This window comes from Sylvia atricapilla, chromosome 4 (assembly GCF_009819655.1).
Source record: "Sylvia atricapilla isolate bSylAtr1 chromosome 4, bSylAtr1.pri, whole genome shotgun sequence".
Taxonomy (NCBI): Eukaryota; Metazoa; Chordata; class Aves; order Passeriformes; family Sylviidae; genus Sylvia; species Sylvia atricapilla.
In genome coordinates, this window is record NC_089143.1 from 28,781,299 (window position 1) to 28,795,156 (window position 13,858).

At 36.9% G+C, this 13,858-nt stretch overlaps 1 protein-coding gene across 1 annotated transcript in view; it reads left to right on the top strand.

Moving 5' to 3' along the window:
• Window positions 1-13,858, top strand: part of CFAP99 (cilia and flagella associated protein 99) — a 54,908-nt gene that overhangs the window by 834 nt on the left and 40,216 nt on the right. The window contains exons 2-3 of the mRNA XM_066317390.1: window positions 2,108-2,235; window positions 13,142-13,286. Of these exons, the coding sequence (XP_066173487.1) occupies window positions 2,116-2,235; window positions 13,142-13,286 (265 nt within the window). The 5' untranslated portion in view covers window positions 2,108-2,115. The remainder of the gene's footprint in view (window positions 1-2,107; window positions 2,236-13,141; window positions 13,287-13,858) is intronic.

Below are 13,858 nucleotides of genomic sequence, written 5' to 3' on the forward strand. Positions count from 1 at the left end.
AGATAAAAATTATAGTGTCATTTTAAAGAAAACACTTGCAGTAGGTATGCAAAACATTGAAATAAATGAAAATTAAAATTAAGATCCTCAGAGTGACCATTTTCCATCTGATCTGTCTGAATTTTGCAGGGAGGCTTAGTTCAGCTCTTTTTAAGAAAGACAGCTTTCATTAGAGGAAATGCAATCACAGTCTTTCTAGGCCAGGAATGTACGAGGAGATCTAAAACCTGAAAGAACCTTTCAGGTCATTGAAACCAATTCCTACAATTGTGGCCATTCTTATCCTATGTAACTGCTTTCAAAATATCTCCAAGCTCCACCATAAAATAAGGCTAAGTCAGGTTCTCAGCTCCTTTAACTGAAATCTAAGCTGATAATGGAAGAAAAATTTCTGCCATTTTATGCACAGTATCAATTTATATAATTTTTATAGGTAATAACTGGAGTAGTTTTCTAATTGACTGTGTGGAAATAAGGGTGCATATCATACCAAAAGCATTTTATTCCTGATGTGTGTGTTTTGAAACATTGACAATAATAATAGCAGCTTCTTTAATTTGAAGTGGGGCTCTTTCTGTTAAGAACCCCTGTAAGTTCAGAGATCTGGAGGCATTACTACACATCTTAATTTTCACATTCCAGTTTTTGGGTTTAATGATTGCTATTGGGGGGGAGGGGTGGATATCAGAGCATGAGAGCTCAAATTTCTTACTGGTATGTCAGAAAAGAAAGCATTTGTTACTGGTAGAGCCTGAATTATGATTCAGTATGAAGTACAGAGATATTTCTCTCCCACTTATCCAAAATCCCTTGTGAGTGTAAGAACCTTGACAGGTTCTTACCTGAGAAACAAATGATTCTCAGAGGAGTGGAGGAACAGTGATTCCCCTGCACAGTGGTGCCTCTTCCTGTATTTGCCATCCCTTGTCATGGTCCAACCCTGTTTTGCTGGACTTTTTCTTTTTTAATTTGGACATTTTGTCTTGATCCTAAGAGGTACCTAAATGGCTATACTGAACATAATCACAGACAAACTCTTTTTTTCAGTGCTTTGAGATTAGTAATGAAAAGTGCTATTTAGGCAATTATTGAGTAAGGTGGTGCTGAAAGGCAGGGTACAAAACCACTGTGTCTGGAAATGGTATCATAATATTTAAAAGCAAGAAATGAATTATGTTTACCACAGTGGAAATGACTCATCTGGATCGGGCATTCTTTTCTGACATCAAAACATGATGATTATATAAAATACAAGAACTATTTTCAAAAATACATTTTTATTTTCACCATGAAAAGGTACTTTTGTGCTCTTTTTTCTCCCATTGCTAAACCATTGCTGAAGTCAGATTAGTGACTTTCAGGCCTGTTACTTGCTGTCATTGGTCTTTCATACACAGCAACATGTCTGTGTAGGAACAAATGCATTATAATTCCTGTCATCTGAACATTAAAATCGAAGTAACAAGTCCTACACATTCTCAGACATATGGGTAAAACTTCATTTGAGATAGACAAAATCCAGTCATTTCACAAGCAAAGCATCAAACATAAATACTCAGCTGCTGTGCCTTCAGAAGTCTTGGCAATGGGCTAGATCACTGAAGTGCTGTGATCATGGCCCAGCCTGCTGACCAACAGTCATTGCTTCTTTATAATTCTTCTCTGTTCCTGTTCTTTTGTTACTTTTGAAAAACAGGCTGTTGACAACAACATGTCATGAGATTTAAGACTAAAATTTTGCTTTCTGGTGCATCTCACTGGGAAAAGCATTATGTTAAATAGGACCTGTATGCACACAGGCTTACAGGCTGTGCTTTTCTCTATGTTATCTTTTATTATATTTTGTCAAATAACCTGGTGCAGTAACCATTTCTCCTTAAGATATTTTGAGATATTTACAATATATAATTATGTCTTCTATTTTCTTGATGTTTGTACTGTATTTTCCTTTCTCTTGTCAGCTGTTCTGAGTAACTGTGATTTTGAAAGCTTGACCTAAACGTTCTCTTCTACATTACTGCACTGTAACTTCTGTATGAGCCTATCACCATCCATTATGCCACAACTGAAGGAGGCATGAAAAAGTAATGATTTTCTGTATTTATAGGATTCTCCATGGTGAAGATGGTCAGCCATAGAGAACTTATTGCACTAATAGTGCAGCTGCTTAACAAGTTTAACCCTGAAAATCAGAGCCTGGAGGATTTCTTGAATGAATCAGCTACGATGCTGCAGGTATATTAAGTTTTGGTTGATCTTACACTGTTTACTTTGTTACTGTGTGATTATAAATGCAGAGGTGTCTGTTCTCTAACATGTTGTTGTAACTTCCATTGATTTCCCCTACAGTGACATTTTTTGCTCCATTTTCATGAGTAAAGACCAAATTTCTTGTGGTTATCACCAGAAAACAAGGCAGTAAAGATCAGAGGGGTTGAAAAACTGCTTGGATAGCAAAAAGAGGAAAAAAAAAAAAGAAGCAACAACCTTCTAAAATTGATGAGATAGTGAGGGAAAACTTCTGTTCCACTTCTGACTAAGCCATTTTGTAGATTCTTGTTCCTTTCTTCTTTCCAAGTAGAAGTTTCTGACAACATACCCATTTGTATGTACAAATGCAGTCCAGAAGGTGAGTCACAGGATCAGGTATTCTTGCTTTGAGGACATAAGTGACCACCAGAACAGTGGGATAGAACAACAGTGACAATAAATCAGCCAGGAGATTCTAATTTAATACTGCAAGTAACCAGACCATGCTTTTCCAATTTGCATCTGTTCTGGCTAAAGCAGTTCTCATCCTTTCCTGATCATAGGCTGTCACCTCTTCCCATCTCTTTGTCCTCAGTGTCACCCTGACTTGTGCTGAGGCAGCTACTGGATTGGATCAGCTTCAGCAAATCACTAAGGGAAGACAGTAATACTGTTTAGACTGCTATTGTCTGTGTATGCCATGTTTTATCAAATGGCATTGTTGGAGCCCTGATTCCACACTGCCGTGTGGCTCCAGTGCTCATTTCCCCTTCTGAAAATAAAGTGTAAACCACTGCTGTTCCAGTCAGATAGTCTTTTGCATTGATTTTGCATAAATACAAATGGCTAAAAGAATATAAGACTGTGGAGGTGTGATAAGAAAGCCAAGGGCTGAGCAGTGGCTTCACACCCATTCCTTGGGTGCTTGCCTTCTCAAACAGTTGCCACTCAGGCCCCTTCTTTCCTACCCTGCCCTCCTGCCTTGTAATACCAGCATAACTCTTTGTGTATTCATATCCTGGATTACATCAGGGAACTGATCCAGTTTCAAAAGAATCATTTTTCACTGGGCAGAGAGCAGGTAAATTCATATACCACTGCTGCCAAAATAAATACTTATAAAAATAAGTCTTCAGATAATTCAGCCCAGGAAGGGTGATACAAAGACAAAAGAAGCAGTAACTCAATTAGAGAAACATGAATCTAAAGTTTCATAATAAACCCTTTCAGAAGGGGAAGGACAGGGAGGATAGCTGAGGCCAAAGGTAAGGCCAAAATCTCTCTATGAGCTAGTTTCAAGTCACCTACTACATAGGACTTACCAAAGAAAGTAAAAAGTAAGACCTATGTTTACATAAAATTCAGCTTTTTTCAGTACCAAATGGATGATTAAAATTCATAATGAAAAATTCACTTACTTCTTTCTTTTGTTTCCTAAAAATATTGTAGCATTTTTGTACACATGATTTCCAGCCTTGGTAACTTACCAATTAGCCAACATTAACTAACCCATGCAGAAACTTCCTTCAGTGTGTATCCTGATTAACACCCTGGCTCTAAATCACAGACTAGGCTCATACCTGTTTGTCTCATGCCAGCAGCATGACAAATAGCAAACCTCATGTTGTCTACTGACCAGAAAAAAAATCAGGAGAGTCAGATTCCAAGAGACCAAATCTAAGTAATTACAAGACACAGCTCTATATTTATCTTTTTGCTGACTTAGGTGTGCAGTACATCATATTTGACTTCTCTACAAGTTTTCTATTATTTTAAACTCTTCTAATAGTTTTCCTTTCCCTTACAGTGCATTGAGATGTTAGCATGGTATGTTTTCTTCATAATATTTACCTTTATTGTATTTGGAGAGTTTAGAGTCTTTGTGTCTTCTAATGTAATATCTGAGGTGTCTTGTTTAGTTCTTTGGTAATTTGTTGAAGGCCTCCATAAAATATCCTCCTTAGCCTATTGTTCACCTGTTTGGGGATGTTCCTGGTGAATTTCGGGCTAGATTATTTCCCTCAAAACAAAACCACAGTACACACTGTGTACTGTGTCATTCCAGACCATGTTCAAGGGAGTTCAGCACCCCACTGGCAGGGGCTGCAGGAGCCACCATGATGCCAGTCTTGTCAAGTGTCAGATCCCCAAAATAAGTACCACTGACAGCCACACATTGTCACCTGAACTGCCAGGAGCCAAGGACATTTTGCAGAGCAAAACCTCTGTCAGAATAAGGTAGATTTTAAGAGCAATATAAGTATATGTAGGAAACAAAATTACTTCTTTGGAAATCCAATAAAGGAAATGAGATGAGCATCCTTGGCTGATCAGAAATGGGGAAGACATCCGTGAAGAGTAAGAAATGAAATGCAGAGTGGAACTGAGTTGTGAAGCATCTTGACAGGCAGCTTTAGTTTTATGTGCTAGAATCAACTGTGAGATGGTAGGTGGAGTAAGTGGGTCAAATCAATGGACTAGCAAGATGAACTTAACAGTAGCATTCCAGATGGTTGGTTTCCTAAGATGGGGTTGGTTAAACTCACTAAAGAGACACTTATTGAAATAAAATAGAAAATTCTGAGACATTACCTTAGATTTTTAGCTAGGAAGTGATAGGGAAATACTATTTGAAATGTACTGTTCAAAAAGAGTGAAGAAAATGTGCACATAAACTGGTGATGATATCCTGGGGAGTAATCTGAAAAATGACTTCTGGAGTTATGAAAAATGACCTCTGGAAAATCTGAAAAATCTGAAAAATGACCTCTGGAGTCATGAAAAATGACCTCGGAAATTATGGGCTTGACTGACAGGCAAGGTGGCAATAGAACCAACAGCTGAGGAAAGAAATAGCATGAGAGCACTGAAGCTTTGTCTTTGCACTGCTGAAATTAAACTGACAACAAGGAGAAGGAAATGTCACAGAGAGAGGTCAGCATCCTAGACTGAAGTTTAGGGTTCTTATTTGTGTACATGATAAATGGGAATACGTTATAAAAGGAAGTTGGATGCAGTGCTACGAGAGGGAGTCTGGAAGGCACAATCTGTCTTGGTCCAAATATCCCTATCAACCAGCAGCATGAGACCATTCTTGTGGGAATCCTTGCAAATTAAAGCAGTAAAAATAGCTGGTGAACTCAGGCACGGGAAAAGAAGTGAAAGTGGGCAAACAATTGTATTTTAAAATGAAGGACTTTACAATATGAATATATGGAAAAAAGAAAGAGGCAAAAAATAAATTAGGTTGAAAATATACTTGCTTTGCAAGTGATAGTAAGAAGGAATTAATAGATTTCCATATTGTACCTTTTACTAAGTATACAATCAGTCATTGTTGAATACTCTGATCAAAATTCAGCAAGTTTGTTTTGGTTTCACTCTGCTCCTGCAAAGGGGACAACAGTTCAAAGCATAATCAATCTTCAGCAAGATTTTATTTTTAATTTCTAGATGCATGTAAGGTTATGTAAATAATTAAAACAAAAGTCAAAATACATTATTATGTGAAACAGTATATTTTATTTTTTCATAAGGACTGTGTAGAAATTTTTTATATTTTGACAGTGTTCAAAGACTGTACTGTAGAGGTTCGGAATACTCAAGTAGCCAAATATTGAGTGGATGGTAGAGAAGAATAAACTGAGTTCTGTTCTATGTTCCATCATTTTCCTATCCCTGTCCTTTCTCTTGCCCTCGGTTTACTTGCCCAGGTCTCTTTATTTAATCGGTCCCGGTTCCATCTCTTCAAGTGGTTGATTCCAATAGTATTGTCCCTATGTAGCAAGTCCTGCTCACCTCTTTGGTATTGTTCTGCTCACCTCAAAGTTCTTGCACATTCAGTTCCAATCTCTACTGTATCTAAATCAAATGAAAAATATCTTTCTCTCTCTCTCTCTTCAAACTGAAGCCCACAAGAGGCAGATGCTACAGAGAAGATAGGTGAAACAGGCTCTCTTCTATCAGTTAGAGCTCCCAGACTGACTCAGCATGGCTTGTCCCAGGCTCATCCTGCATGGTAGTGAAAGCTCTGCTTGCCCTGGACTGGGCATGGTAAGGGCACACAGAATCTTCAGGGGAGTTCCCTGCTACAGTTTAAATTCACACAAAACATATGCAAATGGCTATTTTTCACTTGGCAAAATATGCATGGATTTTCCTAAGAAAACCAGAAGGCCAAAGTTTGTAAGGCACTGCTGACCGCAGTGTGCCACTTTGAAAATACATCCCCACCTGTTTCCCTGCTTTTGGTTTGAAGCAACTTAATATTTCCAAATTTTTCCAGGTAAAAACCTGAAAATTTGACAACTTCCTGTCAAAAATCATCAGTTACATGTATGAGACCATGTGAGCTGCTCTCAACTTGTTCCTCTCAAATAACATGAGGTTATCCATTATCTTCAGCAGAAGCAGAATCAACCTCTTGATTATTATTATTTTAAGTTTTTAATGCATCTTTAGAATTTTATTCAAATATCAGTGTTCCACCTGAGCATATTCTCTCAGTGCAGTAAATCTTGCTTTAAGCTTTGAGATAGAAATCCCTTTGGAAAACATTTGGCTGTAGAGGCTGCTTCTGAGTATATTCCAGAGGGGCTGCCCAAGGTACCTGTACATACCTTGGTGTACATGAGAAAAGTAGTTTATTTGTAGGGAATGATGGCATTAGATTCTGCTCTCCAGAGGTATGTTTTTTGCTACCTGTATATGGGATTTAGCTTTACACAGCCCATTTACAGAAACAATGGCTGCACACCTAATCCCTGTGTGCTGCTTTGAAAAAACACCCAACTTCCCCTGCATTTTTGTAATTGAGGTAGATCAAGCAGATACCACATCAAATAATCACTGGGATACATTTTTCACTCGTTGCACTTTGCAGCCACTCAGTGTTTCAGTGTACAAATAGGAAATCAGAAAATTAGTGCTAAACAAAAAAGAAAAGTGAGGTTAAAGAAAGGTAAACTATTACTGGGACAGTCATTCAGGTCTGTCTGAAGCACTGTATGTATAAAGATGGAATGTTCTTTTGGTGTGATGGAAATGTATAAACAAATTGCTGAGTGCCAGGTAGCTGTCAGTGTTTAAAATCAAGGTGTCAAGGGAGAGCATGATCTCTACAAGGCCACTCAAGAAGCAAGAAAGACACATTCAAATCTCAGTTCCTATCTTCCAACTCCTAGTTCAGGCTTTTGTATAAAACAGGAGTTAGGAAAACTCACTGATTATTAGCCTCTTGTTTTAGAGAAAAAGAGATAAAATATGGAAGGAATTTTAATTATTGAATAAAGGGAGATGAATAACACCATTTGCTCTAATTAGAATGTTATGATCAAAATCAGCCTAGAGGTATTAAACTCCATATATTTTATTTCTGCTACATGTAAACTTTACATCATAAAAGGAATTCCTGTTTATTGTTCTCAGTGAGTGATCAGACTTCATGTCCTTCCTTTGAACTTTGAGTTGTAATTTAGTTATTTACAGACTTGATGTTTATTATAGTGTAATTTACAATGTTTATGACATAATATTGGACTTGTTTTTTGCTGCAAATATTTTCAATAAAACCACAGATTCATTATCAATATGATGGATGATTCTTAATTGCAAAAAACAAACCCTCACCTTCAATCACAAAGAATCATATTATTCCCTGAAACCTCCTAAAAACAAATAAATCCAGTTAAATGGTTTTGCTTCAATATTGTGATCTTGTTGCTATTAAAACAGAATTCAATTTGAATTATCATAAATAACACATTAACTTAAAATAATTCCTAAGTCTGTCTCAGATCTTTAAATTGTTATATATTCACATACAAATACACCTGTTCCATTTGAATGGCCAGATTACTTCTCCTTGTTTATCTTCCTAAATGCCCTAAATGCTTTTTAATACTCCTTTTTATCAGACTGATGCCATCCAGATAATACTTTTATTCTTGCTTACTAAACCCCCTTCTTTTTATTAAGTATTCTTCCCTTAATATATTAAAAATGATCCATATCCAAAGGTGATCTTTCATCTAGTGCATGTTATATATAAGGATATCATTTCGTCAGACCTTTTATAGAAATGGAGTGCATCTGTTCATTTTGAAGAAAGATTAAACTTTATACCTAACTGAAGCATCCCAGGTATTGTTCTTCCATGTGACTGTTAGAATCAAGCCTTGGCAATGATAACAAGAGACAGATTTTAACACAGGACTTACCATGCAATGTTTGTGTCTTTCTCTATGCAAATAATTCACTTTCTTTTCAGTGGAATTATCTGCTTCAGAGTTGCAGGATCAGATTCATCATATTGACCTTCCTACATACATGCCAGCTACAGAAAAGCTTATTTCTGTAAAACCAGAACTGCCACTCCAAATTCACGTTTCTGCTCCTTTATCCCCTCTCATGCTGATAGCAAGATAAGCCTGTTTATGAGCTTCCCATTTCACAAGAACATGGTGTGATTTGGCACAACTCTTCATAGTTCTTACTTGTGCTGGTTCAGCTGTTTCTCACACATGCCCACTCAACTGATTTTACTCAGTTGGGAGTAAAATCTTCAAAATGTCAAAAGTCATAGCTTTAAATATGAAGACAATGTAATGCAAGAATGATAGATTTGGTGAAAAAAAATCCTACTAAATTATAGAATTCTAATTTGTATTTTTAGTTACTGACATAAATGCAGATTAGGATCTTTCCATGGAAATGACAGAATCTGAGTTTCCTCCAGTATTCTGGGATTTAATACTAAGTACAAGGGAAAAAAAGGTCACTGTACCTCTTAGTAAGCATTGGTCAGCATTGTCTGCTGAAGATGAAAAATACTGAGTTGTGACTGCCACATAGGCTGTGAATAGTAGAAGCAAGATATTTTCCTACTTGTATCCAAAGATCCCAGGGTTTTTTTCCCACTGACTTCAGACAGAAAGAAGACTGGGTTCTGTGACGTCAGTAGAAAAATTTTCTTTCATTTTCACAGCATTTTGATTAGACCCTTGGAGAGGACTAGCACTGATAACTGAAGCACTCTAATCAGACTGTATTTGCAAAATGTGCACGTTCTTTCTAGAAGAAGACAAGTTGACTACGTACTATTGCACAGTTCTGTCAGGAGGTGAAAGCTTTATCTTTTCATCAAATATTATCTTCTTTCTAAAATATTTGTTTCACCTAAATTATACCCTTAGCCTGAGAAGTCTTAAACAGAGCACAGCTGATATTTCTTTCCTTCTCTCTAAAGAGAAGAGCTTTTCTTTCTCTCCTTTTCTGATCTCTCTGGCCCCTTCAAACAGGTCCCACTGTAAACAGCCTTATTATGATACACCCACGGTGGAAAAGCTTCTCTTTTGCAGATATTTCTCCATTTATTCCATCCTATTTCTTGTACTAAGCCATGCTGGAAGTTGTTTGTGTTCAAAGCTCTTCTTACTCAGTCTCTTCTCTCCTTGAGAAAACGTGACTGATTCCTGGCTACAGCTGTGTGTCAGAGAGCAGGAAAAATACGTCCATGGAAGCAGGCTACAGGTATTAGGGTTTTCCCAAAAGGGGGAGGCAACACCAATCAGCACATAATTAGACAAGAATCACATGTTTTTTCCCAGGACCATTCAGAATAAGTTCAGACAGTAACTTAAACACTTAGTAACCAGAAAAAGCTAGAATTTAATGCCATAGAGAGAACACTGTCAGATATTTGTGTCTGTTCAAGATCAGTTTTGTCTTCTGATATTTTTAATAGTCCATGAACAGAAGATGATCACTGCATGTGTTATTTCAGGCATAAATTATCTGGCCTTCCTTGTGCTGAAGGACTCACACATACTTGCAAACTTAGCTAACTGCTAATTGTTTCAAAGAAAGATGTGATTCAAGTATATTTAAAAAGGTAAAAAGTTGCTCTGATGGACAGAATAAATACTCACAAATTAGCGTTTATTAATTCTTGTTAGCACTGATGACTTAGTGTGTTGCCTGGGGCAAATTTCTTACTTGCTCCATGCCATAGTTCCTGCATCTTCAAAATTATATTAGCCAAAAGCAACGTCATTAAATACAATTAATGCTAGTAAAGTGGTTTGAAAACATCATACAAAAGATGCTATAAACATGCAATCTGTCATACTGTACCATTTCAGGATCACTTGGCCCACTCTGAAATACATCCCACTGACATGAAGCACAGCACAAAGCCCCACAAAACGAATGCATTTATGAATTAGTGCTAGAAATTACACCTACCCAGTGCATAACTTTCCCAAAGCCATTATTATTTCTGATATACAGGTAAACTGTAAATATCCTTGATGAAATTTGTAGAAGACACAATGTACTTTATATTGAGAGAGTATCTTAACTGGTTTAAAGCACTGGATCAGGTTTTGATTCACTAGATTATCTGCAGGGCTTAACGAACAACTGGCTCACCTTTGCAATTTCTTATCCAAGTATTCCTTCTGCCCAGCCTTGTTTGGTTAAGCAGTGATGAGATCACTTCCTTAGGTGATACAGCTGCAGGCTGTGAATCAACTATTCTCGATTTTTACATGTAGAAACAGAATATTTAGTACCTTCTGTGGCTGATGAAAGCAGATTCAACTGATTGTGTTTCATGACAAGACATTTTGGCCTGTGGTCCCCAGAACTGCCAGTCAGTACTGATGTTGTGGGGCACAGTCGTCCCCAGGCTGCACTTCCTGTCACCCTGTTGCTTGTCTCAAGGCTGTGTAGTGGTTATATACATTCTTGCTCAAGGTGTAAGCAAGAGTAAGAACTTCTGTGTTCATCCTAACACTTCTGACTGAGTTGTTAACTCAGAGCAGTAAAAGCAGAGTAAATGTAGACAGGCAATTGCATTTTTATGATGTAGTCTCCACTGTACAGGAGATGATCTGGACAGAAGTGGTGTCCTGTTGTTACCTGTTTGTCTACTTTTGGCCACCTCTCCAGAGTACCTTTGAAAAGCACAAGTTAGCCATAGCACTTTTTATCAAATTACACAGAACATGAATGCAAAGATTCTAATCTAATAAAGATCTTGAAAACAACTGAAATTTTAGCTTTCTATCAGAGGTAGTTGAGAGAGTTTCTGTTGGGCTTGTTTCCAGCCGGCCTGGCCAGCTTTAGGATCAACTTTCTGTTTATTAACAGAGCTACTACTTTCTGCAGTTTCTTCATAAATAACACCACTTGCTCAAGGGGAGCAATTGTTTTAGATTCAAAATGTCACAATCCTGCTTTTACTGGAACCACGTCCTCTCTGACTTTGTCATTCAGTTATTTAGGTTTGCTTTTGCCTTTTGTAGTCAACTCCTAGAGATCTCATTTAAAGTATTTTTATATATATATATGTATGTATGTGTATATTTATTTCATCATTTAGTGTAGGCTTTGATTTATGGGTTTTCTTTGTTACTTTCACAGAAAAACTTACATAAATCTTAATCCATAAAAGGTGTATTTGGAATAAACTGTGCCTCACAAAAATCCTCAGTGCTTAGCAAGATGGGAGTCCATGCTTTCCATATTTTTAATTTTTTTTTTTAATATTTTAAGATTTTTTTCAGTCTCTTTCTTCATTTTTCCTGGTGATGATGCACAAATTAAAAGGAATGAAATCTGGCTTTTGAGCAGGAGTAGTGAAAAAAATTTATGCTTGCTCTGAGAAAATACACTTTGAATTCTTCTGCATTATTTTTTACATTTAAATACTAGAATGGTAATTTTAAATTTTTGCCTTATGTTTGCTTGATCTCAAAGCCCTATACAGTGTCACTTATCAAAAAACAGGGCTTCATCCACCAGCCTCTAATAATACCCATAAACTAGAAATGAATCACATTAGGGAAATAAAGCCATCAAGAGGGTAGCAAACAGCCTACCAGGCAAGGTGAACCTCTCATCTGATATATTATTGCAGTTCAGTTGTTCCTACACCTCAGAGCTCTGGGAGAGATTATACATCAAATGTGGACTACATGTTTTCAGAAGATGCACTTAGCCTTTTTTCTTGTCTAACCTCCTTAAATCAAAGGATCATTATTGTTTGTCATTTTGTCATAGCTCAGCTGGCCATTTTCAATTCATGTAATAACAAACTGTTCTGGGCCTCAGATTTTATTGCAGTGTTTAAAGGTAGTTCATACTAGAAGTTTATCTCATATAGTAGGAGATATTTCATATTATTTCTTGTGATTGAAAGTCTCTGTAAAGTTGAGGAGCATTCAGACTTTTTAAAGGGATGATGGGGTAGGATCCAGAAGGCAGTGAGCATGTTACTCTCCTGTTCCCTTGGGATACTGTATGAACATAACAAGTGAACAGGAGCATTAGCTGGGTAAGAAACAGTCTGCATTAAAAAGAATCCTGGCACTCACTGGTTTAGCTTAAATTAGTCATGTTCTCCAAAGTTGGGTTTCAGTCATAGTTAAGAGCTTTTCTATAATCTCTGTCCAGTTTCTCCCCTCAGTTTAGTCTCCCTAAGTAGCACAGACTTCACCCATAAAGAAGAGGTTTCCTGAGGGAAAACAAAATCTTTCTGAAACCTTCTCATAACGTTTACTAAGTTAATCATTGCTCATAGCTCAGAGACTTCAGATTTTCTTTGCATCAACTGCTGACATTCACACATGAAGGTCTTTTAACTCAATGCTTATGTCAGCAGGTAAAATGAACACTTGACGTTGGAGAAAGTTGCATTTTACTTAACAAGGGCCATTAGTTTGCTAGGACTCCCTCTATTTGATAGCTTAGAAGGGCAGCAGCCCTACCAAAGGCACTGCTGTTCATTGTTCATGTTTACCAGTTACTTCAAAATGATTGTACTTTTTGTACACAACTATTTTCTTTCCAGAATACATTAATCATTATTAAATGTGTATCTCTATAGACTCTTAATGTGACAGAAGAAAAATTTTTATTGGATGCACTAGCAGGATGCACAGAATATAAATCCATATTGGATGTGGTCGTCAATGCCTTTTATGTTCAGGATGGGAGATACTGCCCAATTTCTGAGCGTAATCTCTATATAGGTAAGTTTTCTTTACAATACCAAATGTATTTACCACAAAATTTTAAAAAATATAATTTTACTACTGTAGGTCTTGGCATTATATTACATTGAAAGCACTGTCATTGTGTCTAGTGCAATGTGAAGTACAGGACCTTTTCCAATGTACTAATGAATGTGAAGTCCAAAACCTGAAATTGTCATTTGAGTCTGAAATCTTAGAGGTGTTAACTGGAATTTTACGTAAGAAAGGTAAGATGCAGTTGGAAAATAGCATCAGTGGCTGGAAGAAGCATCTTGGAAGTTTAACCATCCCTTTAAAAAATGTTCTTCAGTGATTTCCCTTTATTCTCTTCTATGCAACCAAGTACCTCAGCCATTCTGTTACAAAAATGTGTAGCAAGGGTCTGTGTGCTGAAGAACACAGAATATGTCACAATATGCAGACACAATTGCCTCTGTCCATGCTTGGGTTTCTTCATTACTGACCATCACAATGACATAAGTAAATTTCCCTCTGTCTCCAGGAGTGAGGTCAATTATTTTCATTTTATTAGTTATTATTTCAGTTTATTAGTCTAACTTGTTAGAATA